Source organism: Hetaerina americana, unplaced genomic scaffold, assembly GCF_022747635.1.
Source record: "Hetaerina americana unplaced genomic scaffold, ioHetAmer1.1.p SCAF_21, whole genome shotgun sequence".
NCBI lineage: Eukaryota > Metazoa > Arthropoda > Insecta > Odonata > Calopterygidae > Hetaerina > Hetaerina americana.
Genome location: NW_027286775.1, coordinates 3,170,793 through 3,189,465, shown reverse-complemented (window position 1 = coordinate 3,189,465; position 18,673 = coordinate 3,170,793). Strand labels below are relative to the sequence as shown.

The 18,673-nt window shown below is 38.1% G+C and overlaps 1 protein-coding gene across 2 annotated transcripts; it reads left to right on the top strand.

Moving 5' to 3' along the window:
* The first annotated feature begins 1,776 nt into the window (after positions 1-1,776).
* On the top strand, positions 1,777-18,571 carry LOC139688635 (acidic leucine-rich nuclear phosphoprotein 32 family member A-like). Of its 2 annotated transcripts, XM_071586195.1 has the most exons (9): positions 1,777-1,943; positions 3,316-3,459; positions 3,703-3,822; positions 3,897-4,000; positions 4,351-4,433; positions 5,311-5,352; positions 10,832-10,923; positions 17,359-17,518; positions 17,626-18,571. In XM_071586195.1, exons 1-9 carry the CDS (start codon positions 1,896-1,898, stop codon positions 17,685-17,687), a joined length of 855 nt encoding a protein of 284 aa, XP_071442296.1. In that variant the 5' UTR covers positions 1,777-1,895; the 3' UTR covers positions 17,688-18,571. The 2 variants fall into 2 exon arrangements, with proteins under 2 accessions (XP_071442296.1, XP_071442297.1); XM_071586196.1 differs by lacking the exon at positions 5,311-5,352 and having other exon boundaries at positions 1,778-1,943.
* The last annotated feature ends 102 nt before the right edge of the window (positions 18,572-18,673 follow it).

The following is an 18,673-nucleotide window of genomic DNA, read 5'->3' as shown; positions in this document are numbered from 1 at the left end:
CAATCAAGTGAATTGCCTCTTGCTGGAGACAAGTGGCAAATTACCTGGGAATTAAATTTGATTTCACCTGACATTTTCAAAAGCAATTTCTTTAGATTCTCCGCAAATTGACGTGGGTACTCCTATATTTGAAACCTCAGAGCCACACCATACCAATAGTTTGGGTCTTTGCTCACATACTATGAAATACCAGCGGGGACTGCCTTTCTTTCACGGATATAATGTTGGTCATTCGGGGCTATCAACGAATTCATTCTTCCAAAAACAAGAATTCTGATACGATGGCCCATAGCCCCCTTCCATAAGTATACATATAATCAGTAGCCTAACTTCTTATAAAACCTTCAATTTGTTTAAGACGATTTCACTGGAAAATTAATATTTCTCAAGCTTCATGTTTCAAAGATTTCTTCCAAAAGGTGGGGTAATAATAAGATATTGAAGGAGACAATATCATGCGCGGCTTTCGACCGTTGGTACTGCACCAACGAATTAACGACGTTTTTTCTGAGGGAATGCACAGCTTCCGAATATTGCCTACATTAAAACAAAAAATTGGGTAGATTTAATTTTTATTGAAAAAGTAGCAATCATGACACTCTTACACCTATTAATAGTATTGCCAGGGGTGTTGTCCTTTCTGTAGATATTATGGCGCATATGTTAATCATTTATACTAGTCGCATAAAATTATGGTTTATTTCACAAATTAATTAAATATCCTTATGGTACTGAAACCAGAAAATCACGATAATACCCCACGTCTATATTTATGACATGTTCCCATATAAGATATGTGGCAGCAGTTGACATAAATTCGACGGAATTTTCCTTTGACATTACTCGTTACGTATTTAACACAATAAAAGGTTCCACCATAAAGAAGCTTTATATGAAGTTCCTACTTTATTTTGTATTGATTTTCCTATAGCCAAACCACGACTCTACAAAGGTTATCGATTACACTTTTACGTCTTACGTATTCTATTCCCGTCGCTCGTAATGTAGATAAATAATTGTGTAAGTAAAGTATCCAGGGCACGTACCATTATGTCCCATTCCAGTATTCTCCAGAAAAGTATCCCCAAGAAACTTAAGTTAAAAGGAGCTTTCATAAGAATAACATTTGAATGGCTGAGGATTTGTTACGCTCCAAATGTTAGGGGAGGTCATTTTAAGTTGCTATACCCATATTGATCTCAAATACAAATTAATTGAACAAATTATACACGGGAGAATGACAATTAGACATTCGCTCAAGATGTAGCAATGCGTCGCATACTGATACACGGGGACTCAGATTAATGATCATGGAAACATATTATAGTGTGCTCAAATATAACCAGGTGATAGAATACAAAGGGATACACGTTCTTCTCCAAATTTTCCAGAATGTCAATGGGTCAACGGTGGCCACCGAAAATGAATGCTGCCGACTTACATCTTAATTAATTAATCGCACCAGTAAAGCTCGGGTGTAAATACATTGGACATAAATAAGGAGTAACACTTGGAAAAAGTGATTCGGAATATATATCAACAATACCATACCGGACCTACGACCTTCTAGTTACATGGCTAACATCTATCGTCATCTATCGAGTCCGTCAGTTAAAAATCTATCCATTCTCACCGTAGATGGCGTATGAGCGCGTTTTCTGAGAAAAGCTCTGATTGGCTCCTTCGAAAGTAGTTCCGGACTTGTCTTTTATTTCCCGCCTCTGGGGCAGTGTTATTGTGGCGACCCCTCTAGGCCTTCATTGAGACCGTCGCGAATACGTTGTGGTGTCTGTCCGTCATACCCGCTCGAGAGTCACGGATTGAGGTGGAAGTGAGGTGTTGATCAAGTAGGCTAGTCGGATCTCGCGTGCCGCGTCTGGGTCCTGGAGAACGGCATGGAGAAAAGGATAGAACTTGAGAGGCGGGGTCAACCCCCTGGCAGCGTGAGTATATTAAGCGGTTGAATTTTCATTTAATAATTATTCTCCATAGCATTTTCAGCGCTTTCATGTTCGAGAAAGTTGTTTGATTGTTGTTAATATGGTTGCCCAACTGCATTTTTAAATCGTAAACTTAGAAGTCTGCCTACTATTGTGGTATTCCAGTGCGGTATTGCATTTTTCCCAGTTAGAAGCCAACTATGCGACAAATATACTAGATTTTGTTTAACTTATACTTTCATGGTGATTTGCGAAGTAAGTGTCATAAGACGCGATAATTTGTGACGGACAATTTGTTTCGCCCCTTAAATGTATAATAATGCATTTATTTGCTCTTACGGTCCCGTTGCTTCTTGACAATTACCCCCTAGTGTTCGTACGGTTAATATATTGGCAGTTGCTGGAAATAATAAATATGTATCAATAGTAAACAAAGCGTCGCAAAAGCGTGTTATATTCAAAGGCAAGCGGGGATATAAGAATATTAATTGTGTTAAAACTAAGACAATGTCCGTATTGAGACATGTTATGGATTACGTGATTTCATGGTTATCGTTACTGATGTGGGAAGCTTATTAGCAGCGGTGGTAATTTTTCACAAGATGCCATCCTTGACGCCATGTTGAATATTATTTGCTTTCCACATCAAAATATATCAGTTCCGAAATTTGAATTCAAAGATATATATAATATAGTGATATAACAGGTAACGGCATGCATTGATTTATCCGTTAAAATTTGAACAATTCTGTATCAAACCGAAGTAACGTTGACCGGGAGCGGCGCTGAATCGTGAGTTCTACGTGTCTTGGAGTTGAAATAGTGTCCCATGCAAGGCAAAGGTTTCGGGGTTTCGAAATCTGGATCGTGAAGGATGTAATCAGTTGGTTGCATTTGCTGTATAATGGATTGATCATCTACACTAGCAATAATTAACTAATGCGAAAATGTCGGCCATCTTGCATGGTTGCGCTCGAGGAGGATCCAAGTGCGCGTCTCCATAGTTCGAAAGCTGCGCGAAGGTGTTTATTGAAGTTCATTGATAAACAATGATGAGATAACAATGCGTGGCAAAACCCGTGCGACACTCCAATCAAATGAATAAATGCATATTGACGACTTCATTTAAAATTCAAGAAGTCTTATACTTCCATTAAAATGAGTTTTTAGTATTTAACGCCGTGGTCGAACCAATCAAAAACAACTAAACTACGGACCCTAATATTTCGGTCTTTATTTCAGTGGTTCACTAATCGTCCTTTGGTTACGCGCTCTTTTTCATATCTGGAATTCTGCCATATGTGATAAAATTCTTGGAATTTCCATTTTGAAGGGCCTGAGTAATAACTTCCTAATGCTTGCATTTTTTTTACAGGTTTTCGAATTAATTTTGGATAACTGCAGGAGTACGAGCATAGTTGGTCTCACGGACGAATTTAGCAACCTCAGAACCTTAAGTCTCATCAATATTGGTCTCATAAGTTTGAGGGGTTTTCCTGTATTACCGAATTTGACCAAGGTTTGATATTTTAATTTCATTTGAAGACTTGTACGTTTTGTAATGCTTTTCTAAATCATTAATATTAAGTTTCTGGCTCTTTGCTGAACATATTGTGTCACAATCATACTCGGACAAATGTACGTGGAATTGAATCTTGGACGTCGTGCGTAACTAGGATATAGCTTCTTCATTTAATATGTAAGCATTTTCGTGTGGTAGTAGAAGAAACCCTTTTTCTTTTTTATTACATTGTTAACATAGATTGAACTCAGCGACAACAGAATTTCAGGAGGTCTATATCACCTGCATGGAAGTCCAAAACTTGTACATATTAATCTTGGTGGCAACAGAATTTCAGAGTTTGAAGCTTTAGAACCTCTTGTAAGTATGTGCAAATATGTGAGTTCTATATCGGTGTATATTTATTCTCATTTAACCTGTTACATTTTTTTTAGCAAGAATTCAAGCACCTGAAATGTTTGGACCTTTTTGCTAATAAAATTGAATGCTACAAGGAAAAGGTATTTGATCTCCTTCCCAGCCTCGCCTTCCTGGATGGGTATGTATCCTAAATTTGTTATGCTGTACATATAGTTTTGTTTTTCCTCTTTAGATATAATTATTATAATATGTCAAGTATTGGGTGTGTTCATATGCATGAATTGTGATTTTCACCCTTTGGAAACTAGCACGTACACGTGTGTGTGTGTGTGTTTGGATTTGTGGTGGATTAGAGTAAGGATTCATTTATTTCAATACGATGGAGAAGGGTGTAGCTTGTAACTCTACCTTCTTTGTTACTTCATAATTTAGCCTTAGCTTAGCTGCATTAAAATATTGGCAGAGCGTGATATGTTCTCTGTTGGTCTGGAATAAGTTAACACATCAATGTTCGTTTGTGCTTTCAAGGTTGGACAGGGATGACAAAGAGATGAACTCAGACGAGGAGGAGGTGAATGGAAACGATGATGAGGGTGAAAGTGAAGAGTCCAGTAAGTTTCAGTATTGTGGTGGCATGAAAGGAGGGTTTAACTCTTAATAGTTTTAAATTTTTAAATATAGCCCTGCTGTTTAATTTAATGGTTAAGAGTATTGAGCATTTTTGTTGATGAAGACAAGCCTCAAGATTAGGAAATAGTGACTCAACTGAATGCTCTCTTCCGATATGTCATGATTTATCTTTGCCATATTCAAGGCCTATGTTGTTTGCTTGCTATTCCAGCACTGGTTTGGAATGCAAAAGAGTAATGTGCATGATGCACCCTCAAATCCCATGGCATGTGTTTGGTTATTGTAATGAAATTGAATAGTTTGTTGGCAAATTAGTATGTTTATCGCCTAAAGAAAAGTGGAGCACAAGGTATTTCATTCCTTTGTGAGTTGTAGGCCTTAGTATCTGACATGGCAGATAATTTACTTGCAAACCAGCATTTTATCTCTTCAAGTGTCTTGCATTAATTGGGGAAGGTGTGCGTGGAAGAAGGGTAACTTTGAGAACAGTTGTCTCAAAATGTTGTTTCCTGGGTATTGTTTATTTTTCCTCAAGCTGCTGCAATGTTGTTCTCAATTCTTGTGGTACCTAAATGCAAGTTTACGATTGGATAATTGATTGATGGAAGTCTTGTACGTATGCATATATCTACCAGATTACTATAGAAATTTATTTTTTTAATACTCAAAATACGTTTGAATCATCTTTTTATGGGATTCGCTTGCCTATTTAGTACATATATTTTGAATATGTTGAATTCAAGGTTGGTGTCCATAAGTGCATTTGATTTTGGTATAGTTTTAAAAACATTAAGTTGCTTTCCTAAATACTCAAAGGTAGTATTTTTTATATTTCATGTGATTTAAAAATATGTGCAGAAGTGAATGGAAATGAGGAGGGATCAGTCAGCGAGTATTCCAGTAAGTAAACTTAGCGATAAGTGATAATTTTGATAGTTACGTGTTATTAGTTTAACCACAAGGCAATGCTCTAGCCGGAATTGAGTTTCGGAGAGAATTAAGACTCCTCCCAGCCTCCCTTTCCTTATATTTTATGATCCTGGCTCAGTTATAATTGAACAATGCATTGCTTTGAGTTATGATTGGCCTGAGTCAGACAAAATCTCGGGGTGTTCAGCTTGGTTTGATTAATGAGGATATGCCAATAGTTGCTGCTGAGAATTTTGCTGTGATGTGAGCATGCCATTTCAACAGAATTGGGGCAATTGAGGCAGTGCAAAGTAAATTCTTTAAATGTCCACATCACTCGTCTTTGCTGATGTTTCTTTGTTAAAAGTGGGTAAAAATTAGAATTTTAAATACTGCACATTAATGTATGCCTTGCTGGTTCGTTTTCCCCTTGTCCAATTCACTGTTGAGCTCATATACTATAATTATCTACTGCCTTTTAAACTAATGTGGCATGCTGTCCTGGAGTAGGTATTCCTCTCTAAAACAACTGGGGAAGACTGAAAAATAGAGCAAATATTAGTCTTTGGATCCCTATATGTGCAAGAATTTTTTTAACTGTTCATAGTTATCCAATTTATTCTCTACTCTCATCATCAAAAATATAAATCAAATTTAAGTGGAGGAGTGGAGGAAAAGCAATTATGCTGCTGGCCAATGCTTAAGGTTGCCTTGATGGGGCAGGATAATTTTTGCATTGATGAAGGCATGATTTGACTCCTGCCTTATATTAAATAAAGGTTGATTTGTAACAATCCACAGTAACTTGAAATTTTTAAAAATGTGGTCTTGGCGGCTGAGGGGACATTTTTGGCCTTTTTTTGTGTAATACAAATTAAGAATTGTTGTGGAAAATATGAAGGGGGATCAAGATGGTGCGGTGGCTATCGTACTGGCTTCCCACCCAGAGGGCTCTAGTGCAAATCCTGGCAATATTGAATATTTTTCAGAGGTATCTCGATCCCTACTTGAGGTGCTTTGTGGAGCGAGTACACCGTCCATCGGAAGGGACGTTAAGCTGCGGGCCCCTTGGCGCCTTCTGTAAAGAGTAGGCTAATGCTATTTGTGCACTAGGCGTAATACGTACTCCGAGGAACTGTTCACATCCAGCGTATGTCTTGGAAGCACTTAGGCCACTAGGATAGTTTCCAGATTTGGTGTAGCATTGTGCCATGTCCAGCCACCTAATGAATTTACTTTTACCGTGTAGCTTTCTGTCTCTAAATTAATGGTGGCATTGCATAAAGTCTATTTCTAGCAAACTTCAGTATGGCTTTGCAAGAAGCTTGACATTGTTATTAAATAATAATATTAACCAGGAATCAAGATGGGGCTAGCATATTGGCTTCCCACCCAGTGGGCTCGGGTTCAAATCCTGGGTGCAGCAGATATTTTTCAGTGGTATCCTGATCGCTAATAAGGTGCTTTGTGGTGAGCACTTTGTGCAAACTCACTGTTCATAGGATGGGGCATTTGACTGCAGACCCCTTGGCACCTCTCCATCCTTCCTCCGTTCCCATCCATCCCTAATCGCGGATGACCTGTGGTCAACTGTGGTCCGCCTCCCCTAACACTACCATGATAATGTTCATATTACATACCAAGCTTCTATATTATGTCTTGGGTAATGATGATAGTAAATACTACCTACATTACACAATCTTAAATGGACATTCTTCCCAAATGTTCAACCCATAATCTTCTAGCAGATTATTTCTCAAAAACCTATGTATGAATTAGGTGTATAATTAATCGTTGGGTGGGTTTTAGCAGTCTACTAGGAGCATTCAGTGAAAGGTAATAGAAATAAAAAAGGAGATGATTAATTTTTGAAATTCCAGTGGGGTATGATGTAGTTAATCTATTGGTTGCAGCTTGTTAAATTCGATTGTTTTAATGGCACTTTCCTGCTCACTAGTATTGTCAGTTGATCTTACATGTGATTTCCATGTGGGTAGGTTTCCATTTGATGACCTGGCACTGAACAAACCTAGTGTGGATGTCAGGGTCATAAACGAATATGTGAACTGATATAGAGTTTAATCATTATTGATGCCTTATGAGTAAGAAAAATTGCATTTATGGAGAATGAGGATATCTCCATAATTTCTAAAATGGTTTCAGCTGCATTGATATAAAATTTTTATTACTTGATATATCATGTATGCTGTTAGTAATTTTGATGGGATATTGGCAAGCTTTATCCTCAAATCCTTTGGGTGGATTATTGAGAACTATAATTTAATTCTTATGTAAAATATAGTGATCATTAAATAGTAACTTAGCATCATTATAGCGTTGACATCACATTTATTTTTAGACTTATTTAGTTACTCTGCTCCTCAAATAAAAGTGATTTTAAGTCAATATTTTGACATGGGTATTTCATGTGGGGTTTTATTATAGAGGAAATGGTTGGCTTGCTAACAACAGCAATGCTCTTTACTTTACTGCAAACTTCTTTCAAAATTGAACACAATGTAAGTTTTAGTGTTGTAAAGATTAATGAATTGTTGTCAAAATATGTTCCCTATGGGCATTGAGGGACTAACCAAATATCCCAGGGTCGTTATGGTGCAGTGGTTCAGGCTTCCCACCAAGAGGTTCTGGGTTCTGAATTCCGGAGACAACATATTTTTTTGTGGCATCCTGATCCCTACTTGGTGATTTGTGGAGTGCCCTTTGATCGTGAGTACGATGGCTCTCAGATGGGACGTCAAACTGCAGACCCCTTGGCACCTCTAGACAAAAGTCGGCTAAACATGACAGTTTCAGGTTTATTTATGTGGAATTCCTTCTGGGGTAAAAAAGAACCATGACACTTCCACAATAAAGATTTAATATTTGATGAATATGATGCTGTGCATCATCATCAGGTGACATGCATCACCATAGTTTCAATTTCATAGAGTGGTTCCAGGAGGGGAATGAGGGAGAGGGGGTGCAGCAATGTGATAGGGGTCTTGGGGAGGGGGAGGGTATGAATTGGAAGGTTACTGGCTCAAATTTGTGGAAGTTTGTTAATTAAATGATCATTAAATGAAGAAGAAAATTAAGCACTCCACCGTTCTTTGAAGTAGCGGCAGGGGAAAAACAAACACCTTGTGTTCTACATTTAATCAGGGGGGGTGTTTGTTTACAATGGGTTGACCTTTGTTAGAGGACGGTCGATTATCGGTCACTGTGTTTCATTGACAACCTCAATCTTGTCAGACTTGAGGGATTGCCAAACTTCCAAGGGCACTTGCAAGTTCATGCAGGGTCACGAGTAGGTTGTCAGATATAGTATTACAGCCAAAATATATTATGGTGTCCTTTGATGTTACCAACATGTACACAAGTATCCCTAGGACAGAGTCCCTGCAACTAGCTGCCCTTGTAAAGGCAATAAGCCACCTCCTGTGATGAGTGAATTGTGTGATTTATTAGCAATATGGGGGATCGAGATGGTGCGGGGGCTAACGTACTGGCTTCCCACCCTGAGGGCGCGGGTTCAAATCCCGGCGGTGTTGAATATTTTTCAGAGGTATCTCGATCCCTACTTGAGGTGCTTTGTGGAGGGCACTTTGAGTGAGTACGCCGTCCGTCGGATGGGACGTTAAGCCGCGGACCCCTTGGCGCCTTTCGTAAAGAGTAGGCTAATGCCGACGCCGGGTTTATCTCCACCCTTCATCCTTTCCTGTCCTTCCCCTATGGCGCAAATGACCTTAGCTGTCGGTCGCCTCCCCTCAAAACTACTACTACATTAGCAATATGTATGAATCAAATTGGTTTTTTGTTCAATGGTCAACATTATAGACAATTGGAAGGCCTGGCCGTTTCCTCATCCTAGCGGGCATTTATATGGACGGTTAGGAAACACAATTTTTTGCTTTAAACCATCCCCTAAAATAATGGTCTCGGTTCCGATATTTTGTGTTTGGACAATTAGACAATTTTTTGACTCTGTTAAATGCTTAAGCTGTATGTATATAATTCACAAGTGAGTTGAAGACGGTCCCTTAAATTTCCTGAATTTGACTGTGAATATAATTAATCAAAAGTTGTTACTCAGACTCAAATTATCGCCTCCACATTCAAGCATCATCATTCACAAAAACATGCATTCTTTCAGGCCATGTTACGCAGGGTATGCAATATTCCCATGTCACCATACAACAAACAAGGGGAACTCGGTAGTATTAAACCCATTGCAGTCCACAATGGTTACTGGAAAGTAATGATTGACATGTACAGCAATAAACAAACACAGATAGCACAGAAATCTGTACACCACACATCTAAACTTGACGAGCACCGATGGTGAAAAATTCTATTTCTTGGCCACATTTCACAAATACTTTCCGAAAACAAAATCAAGACAGGTTTTTACAACACAAATACTTTTAAAAATATAATAGGTTCAGCCAAAGACAAAATTGACATAATGCAACAAAGCGGGGTTAGGAAACTCAATTGTGTGGACTGCAATGCCATCTACGTTGGACAGACAGGGAGGGCATTTGAGATTAGGATTAAAGAACATGCTTGACGAAGAAAGTCAGCAGATACCAACTTGCCAAACATCTTATAGATAAAAATCACCCCAGCAACTTCACAGCAGATATTCCATACACTTAATGAAATGACGCAAGTTAAATGCTGTGGAGGAGTAGGAAATTTGGCAATCCCTTCAGTCTGACAGGTTTGAGGTGGTCAGAACGGGAGAGATATAATGAAACATTATACCTCTCCCGTCCCCCCTCCTAAATTCTTAAGGGACTCAAATGTCTTCCCCGCACCAACCCCACCAAGGCAGTGATGATAATCCACTGTCCCCTAATAAAGGTCAAACCATTGCAGACAAACACTTAGCTGTCGGTTGCATCCCATAAAACCTAAGACTACCAAATATCCTTACTGAACAATTAAACACTCATTCCCTCCAATACAAATTCATAAATCAGTGTCTGACAGCCATCAAACTTTGAACAAAAATCAGTAGGTGTGGTATTAACTCATTGAGTAATTTTTTATGCACAGTGTGCAAGCCTGATTTGCAAGTCAGGGTGTGCATGGACTGGATTTCTTCCCCTGAAGCCACAAAATGGGGCATGTTATTGAATCTAAGTATGTTAGGTGCTGATGTGTGACTTGCTGGTGGATTGGGTGATAGGTGGGCTCTATTTTCACCCAAAAAGCCTATTTTTCGGTTTAAAACTGTAGTTTTATTTGACAATCATATGATCAGTTTGCTTCCCTGATTTCAAAAGGCAGCATAGAATCTGAAATGAATCATGTGCCTGGTTAGTTTTTTAATGATAAATTTGTTAATAACTAGTTAGAATTGGTAGATAATACAGTTTCCCATTTTAATTTAAAATTGCCCATTTCCTATTTTGTCATCAATGCTTTAACCTCTGGCAGTAATAATTGGCTCCTTGCTCAACAGGTTCCTCTACTGGTTATGATGATTCTGATGAAGATTTATCAATCAAAAATGATGATTATGATTTAGAGAAAGTGTATGGTCCTGATTTAAAGGTAAACATATTTTTATCTATTCCAAAATGTTACAATTTAATAAGGAGTTATGTTTTACACTGCTCATCAATTTACCACTAAATTACTCAACTGTGAACTAATCTTCAAATTCAAACGTTATGTAAGCAGTCTTGCCATCCACAAAAATACTCTTCCATTATCCAAGATTACTCAGAAAAAATTTGCTGCAATTTTGTGTGTTGTAAAATACAGTGGTCAGTGTCACATATTGTGGCAAGAACTTAAAGCAGTGGTATACCACTCCTAGTGTGGCAGTACTCATGTTAATCACCGGCTTTATTGCAAGGATAAATCTTGTAGAGCACTGGCCAACAACCTAGCTTTCTGATGCTAGGGAAAAGGATAAATGTAGTTCTCTTAGTGAATGCAGGACCTTGTGGCAATGCATTCAAATCTAATATAGACACCCTTTGAATAATGAATGGCATAAAATAATGCATAGCTAATTTGGAGTAGGGACTGGTTTCTTAAATAGCAGACAGTAAATATGCCACGTTTTTCCAAGAGAAGAACTCTAGCAAGATTTGACCAAGTGTAGATTGATAGACCCCTACAACATTTCATGTAATGGACTAAAACTAAAAATGACTCCAGGTTTTTGGAAATGTCAATTGAGCAAGAAAAAAATTTTATGGTGATTTCTTCCCTCCTTAACTGGCATCCAAAAAAATATGTCTAGCGTTTTAAATTTGATTTGAATAAGAAAAACTGGTATTTTTAAATATATATATATATATATATATATTGTTTCCCAACTTTAATGAAGCCTTCCATTCTTTCATTATAATCACCAAAACTTGAGAGGATCTGTCAATTCAGTCGGCAGATCTGCTATCATTCATATTGTATTGGATGGTCATATGTCACCGTTTTCTGCTATCATTCGTATTGGATGGTCACATGTCACCGTTTTCAGTGTGCCTTTCTAATCACCTTCCTCAAGGAGGTTCCTTTTTTTATGCGAACAAGTGAATTGGCAGAGGGTTCATGTGTGTGGAGTATGTCAAATGTTTCATAATTTCTCATTCCTCCTTTGGTATTAATTCAGCAAATTTAACTACCTTAGGGAAAAATTCTTGTAGAAGTTAGGCAGTAATGAAGTAATAAATGTCTTGCTTCCTCTTGTCCACTCTTCACCTGCAATGGGGATCCATTTCAAGTCCTATTCTTGGAATATGCTCTTTCAGTCAAATATGCCAGACAATTGCATTGAGAGTACCTTGCTCTTTCAAAACATGTTAACACTTTTGGATCACCTGTAATTATTGATAAGCATATTGGGTTTTAATTTTTATATGAAACAGTGTAGCCAAAAACTGCACAAAGGCTTTTACATTAACTGACAGGCAACACAAATAATATAAATTAAGAAAAATAAATGGTAAGTGCAAACAATAATGAAAATTAACAAAATAAATGTCAAGAGCAGCTATCAGATAGCATGAGAGCACATATGCAAGTAGAGAGGGATAAGTTAATATCCAGCATTTGAGGAAGGATACCGAATGGTTAGGGAATGAAATCGTAGCGGGGAGTCTCCGGATTAGGGAACGTTGAGAGATCGAGAGATGAAAATTTTGAATCTGCATCAGACTCAAGTTACGTGTTGGTCGAAGGGAATGCGAATTGAGAATAGGGAAGAAGGTCATTGGTACAGAGAGTTCCGTTGAAGTTGCTATGTAAGCATTTCATATCACATTAAAATCAATGATGGTGTAAATGGGAAATACCAAAGATGGGAGAGTAAAGACCCAGGTTATATTTTTGTGGGAAGGGATGCGATTGATGTGAAATGATGGACAAAAAAGAAATACAGAGATCTGTTGAGTAGCGCTAAAGTAATTGGGCAGGTGGTCGACCAGAATGGCGAACAGTATTCTAAAATTGGGAAGACCCAACCAAAAAACACTGTTCTAAGGGCAAGATGATCACGAACATCAGTGTGGTGATAAAGTAGGCGGAATATTGTTATTGCTTTCCAGACAATCCTTTAAATGTGCTTGCGGGAGGTGAGCTTCGCATAAAAGATTACACCGATATCGCAGTGAGAACTGGCAGATGGGATAGTGTTGTTTGTAAGAGTGGATGAAAGCAGAAGTGGTTTGCACTTTAAAGAGAGAGTCATAATTGTTCATTTTGAGGGATTAATGCATAACTGCCAATCGGAACACCAAGCTGTGATGGGATTAAGAGCAGAATGCCATCAATAAGAACACACTTTCGAGATCTGAGAAAGCTGTGGATTAAAGAAAGGAAAATACCATGTATGTTGTAACAATGTTTGAGTTTATGGACCAGCAGGGAGTGGTTAATGGAGTCAAATGCTTTCAAGAAGTCAATATAGCAAACATCCAATTGTGAGTTGAGCTCAAAAGAGTTTGTTATATGGTGGTGTAGGTTGGTGAGGTTAGAGAGGCATGATCCATTGGGGAGAAAGCCATGCCGATGGGGAGCGATGTGAGGGAGTGTAAAGTGAAGGAGATGATCATGAATGATGCTCTTGAATATAATTGAAAGCACCACCAATATGGAGCTCAAGACAGTAGGTTTGAACTAAACATGTACGACCCGATTTTAGTTTTGAGGTTACATTAGAAGTCTTCCATGAAGACTGGGGAGGTATCACTGGAGAAGAATCTGTAGAAAAGAATAGAGAATAGGATATAGTGATGAAGCAGTGCAGTTGAGAAAAAGAAACCAATGTGGTCGAATCCAATAGATTTTGAAGAGGGTAATGCGGTTAAATAGTTGAAAACTTCCTGGGCAAATAGATTGAAGCTGCGGGCTAAGGGAGGTGAGAGTGGCAAGGTTGAAGTTGGAGGAAAAGTAGTTGTTATAATCAGAGGGACAGTCACTACCCAGAAATCATTCATCCTTATGAAAAACTGAAATTGGGATTTGATGTCACTTCCGTCTGGTATTGATTAGTGACCAAAATCTTCTGCAGTTGTCCTCAGTTATTCTGTGAATATAGTTCTTGTGGTTGCAACGAAGGAGAAAGCACGTATGGCATCGAAGGGCCACTAACAAGGCATGGGCGTGAGGATAATGGTGATGGTTCCATCATATCTAAGCCCTGAGTTTGTTTTTTAGAGCGAGTGTAGTTTCCAGTGAATGCCAGAGTGTATCTTCTTTGAAACATGTCGTGAGGGGACAAAATCCACCATGGCGCCGCTCAGGAGATCGTAAAAGACATCCAAGCCTTCCTCGGGTCTGCTGAACTCCAGAAGGTTCCAGGGAATGAGGATGACATGGTTTATTTCGGCTCAGTCACCTTTGTTCCAGGCTCTAGTGATCCTGGAAGCAGGTGAAGGTCAAGGGGCTAGGGAAACAGGTAGGGTAAGGGTGCAAAGTGAGTTGTGATCAGATGATGTTCTTACCCGCCGCCACCGAGGATTGTTGGAGGGAGGATATCACCAAATACTGCGTTGCTAGATTTCTAGTGGGATAGGGAGGGATTGCACTGCTTGAGGCCAAGTCCATCAATAAAGTACTCGATGAATAATTGTCAATGGAGGATACCGTATGACCAGCAGTGTGTGAAGTCCATTGTACTGGCAGATTGAAGTCTCTGAATGAAATCACATCACCTAGCGAACAAACTCTGAGGACAGAATGGAAACAGGCTTAGAGGGCCGTTAAACTGCTGTTTGGTGGGTGATAAAAGCAACCAATTGAACAATTTCCTTTATCTAGACGATTCACTTGGATCTGAACCCAGAGAATTTCACAAATCGATTCAAGGTCAGACAGTCAAGTTGCTGGGAAGTTGGGAGTCAATAGCCAATGGGACGCCTCCACCAAATTTTTAGTTTTTTTAGAGTTAAGATGGCGTCGGAAAATTTGTGGGGTAGGTTCAAAATCTGATACTTTGTAATTGAGCCAAGTTTCAGTTGGTGCATTCACTTGGAAAGAAGTGAGTTCAATAATGTGAGTAGCAATGGTCGAGAGCTTGTTTTGCATGCTCCTGACATTCTCTTAGTAAAAGTTACAGACCGGAGCAGGATTAACGCTCACATCATTAGCTTGTAGGATGGGAAATGCCAGGTGAAACTAGTTCCAGGCTTGGTGCTAGTATTTCCTGGTCGTTAGGGAAAATGAGTGTGGACATTGGTGGAGAGGTATTGCCCAGCCATTGGTGGTGGGAGATGGCTTACCCGCAGGGCTCACACAGGACCTGGGGGGGGGGGGGGGTAAGCAGACGGGAGTGGGGCCAAGCAGCAGTAGCACAGGAAAAATACATACTGCATCATGAGTGTCGTAAATTATGATTGTGACTGGAAAGGGCTCACCATTGCACAGAGAAAGAAAACTCAGGGGAAAACAAAGTTGAACCAGCAGAAAGTACACAAGAAGCAGTTAGATAAAACCATGTGCGCCCGGCATGGCAGCTATCTTGAACGTGATAATCTTTATTCTGTTAATTAGATGAAATTGTCTTGCTGAAATAGGAAAATCTTCATATTTATGTTGTTGTAATTTTTGAAAGTGCATTGATTGATTAAAGTCCATTTAGTTATTGAGCATGTGAAATTTTAATACCCTTTATGAATACAGTGAAGCAATTGAAGTAACAATTACTCAAATAATATTAATAGGAACTTATTTTTAAATGCGTTGAAAAATAATACAAATTGCTCAAATTTAAGCCAGTTTTTGGAGTTTTACATGACAAATTTTAAAAAAATATTGACAGTGGAGTACCCAATTCCTATCCCAACCTCTCGACCAAATATTTCTTTCAATGTTTTTTACATTTACTTTTTATACTCTCATGTAGTGGTTACAATAAGATTATATATCAGCATGAAATAATTTTCAATTGATTAAATTCAATTTTACCAACAATTAATTGTATCAGTTTTAATTTATTAAAAAAACAATTTTAACAATATTAGTAGTACAGTGGGAAGAGTTCTGTGCTACTAACCAGCAGGCCTGATTCAATTCTGAGGCACTCCTCAGCTTCACCTGGGCTATGTGATTTTTTGTGTACTAGATTATTCTGGGAAACCTTGGGAGGCAAAGGCCCTTAAGACCCTAATGTGTGAATTTTTATGCCTATTAATGTTTTTCCCCATGTCAATCATTTTCCACCGTCATTGCATAATTGAAGTAATGGTTGAAGGAATTTTTTTATTTCCCAACTACTCCATTGACAAGATATACACGTGTCTGTATCATGTGGTTGACATTTCATTCTCTGGAAGTGACTTGTTTCTAATGATTCATCATCTGGTGAAAGGCCATCTTATAGCTGTCCATGGAGGAGGGACCCTAACTATTTTATAATAAATTTTTCTGTATACTCACAATGTAATATTTGAAATTCTATATTATGGTTTCCATTCATCACATAAAGAGGGCTAAAACTTAGTACTTCAACTTTGTACGTCAATAATAGTAGGATGCAGTACATTCACTGTGTTTTCTTATACTTCTACATGGTGTCCTGCCAGCCTCTGGTGTCACCAAAGTATTAAATGGTGCCAACACTTGCCAATTTCGATATTGTTGATACAATGTGCTTCTGAGAAGGAACTACTACTATTCCAGAAATTCATCACTACTTAATTTCTAGATAATTCTAATTGCTGTTTCACACAAGAACTGCCTTGCATTGCGATGATATGATAATGCTACCTAATCCACAAAAAATCGCAATCACTGCAAACCACTACATAGTTGCCTAGTAACCATATTTTACTTCAGTCAAATCTTAAGGAGATTAATTGGCAAAATGTTTGGTCTGGTAAGGCTGGGGAACATTGAAATTTGAAATAGCAATATTGCTATTGACTTAAATGTTTCACTTCATGACTGGGCTCTAGCCACTTGAATACTATGGAGGGCAAGATAAAAACAAATAATTGTCAGTCCTAGTCTGCGTGATAAAATATTTTTGCTTATTTTAAAATTAATCTCAGACGTTAGTTTTGACCACCAACCTCTTTCTGTTGTCAGTATCTAGTGCTTGGATGGAACTCAAAACTTAATATTAAAATTAGTGCTGTAAAAATTTAGCGAGTTCAGGTTAAACCCAATTTTTTAATACTTAACCATCTCGTTGATTTTGGGGGCTGAACTTGTTAGGTACATTTTCCCGTAAACTGATGCTGATGTGTAGCGTATTTCAACGAAGAAATAAATGTAAGAATAATCTAAGGCATTGTGGCTTTTGTACAATTGCATTTGTTCAGGTTGATTTACTGTCTCCTTTCCATGTTGTGTATGTTTCAGATTTTGGTTTAATGCACTTTTGAAGTATGGTATTTATTTCAAAGCAAAATGATTTAAAATTTAAGTTTTGTTAACCTTTCCTTGACAATGAATAAATTATCTCTGTGCTTCTTATGTTGTGTGTATAAGTATATATATGTATATATGCCTACCCTAATGAAGGAATTTTGTTAGGATGATAGTGACAATGAGGACTATGATGGAGAGGGTGTTGAAGAGGAGGAGGATGATGATGATTTTGACGATGATGAGGAGGAGGAAGAGGAATATGCCAATGTGGTTGATGAAGAAGAGGAAGAGGAGGCTGCTGCCCCAGCTTCTGCTTCTGAGGAAGGTAATATCCGTTAAGATACTCTTGAATAACGTGCTGTTTGACTTGATGAAAAATAGATTTATAGGTAGTCACTTTCTATATAAAACTGATGTTCTCAATTTTTGCAGATGCAGCACCTCGTGGTAAAAAGAGGAAGCATGAAGATGCTGAAGAGGGTCAAGATGTATAAGATTCAACTGTGTTTTTGGCAGAAGTCGATTATCTATAATTTCACATTTTGTGGCAACAAATCTGGATTATCATCTAACTTGACCTTTAATGGTGTGTGTTGTTTGAGGAGAAAGGGAGGTGTTATGCACAACATTCGTGAGGTGTGAGGAAAAAGTGGTACATAGGAAGCAGCACTAGAACCTACACTTTTATGACCTGACCAATGAAAAGTGACTGTATGAATTATCATTCTAAAGAAAACTTGAACAAATAAGTTTGTGGCCACCTATCCGTGAGTAAAATACTGATGTTTGAGAGTCCATGCTGGACTGGGGACATCATTTCTGCCAATAATACAGCAGTCAATGGCCATGGATCAACATTCTTTGTGGAGATTGGTTGGACAATGGCTGCAACTTTTGTACAGAACCGATTGCACTGTAATTTAGAACGTAGGTATTAGTATACCATTACATTAGGCAACTGCAGCTATGGCTGATATATGCATTTCTTGATATGACTTAATGATCAATTTTTAAATTATGTAAATTAATTCTGAAACATTACCTAGAACCTCTATTTTTACAATGAATTTGACGTGAATATAATTTCCTCAGTTTTGATGTCTTATTAGGCTACTTCTTGTTTTGTGATTTTCGTTTTATGATGTCCTCGACCCAGCATTTGAATGGATATGATTAGCATTAATCGAAGACCATGAGAGTACAAACAATATTTTGTAAACGTAAATGTATTCATGGTTTATCAGTATGCTTGTGGCTGTTGCACAAGCCGTGCATCTTTGGAATTGGATCAAACAATTGGGTAACAGAAATAGTATTTTGTCCATCACATGACCAGGTACATAATGTTCTGTTGAAATTAAAATTTTTTACAAAAGAATTTGTTGTTTTGATTAAATACTCAGTATTGCTCGAAGAAATCTGTGGTTCCCCAACTACCCCATTGATGTCACTAGTTTCCACTGGAGTGACGTCACAATTC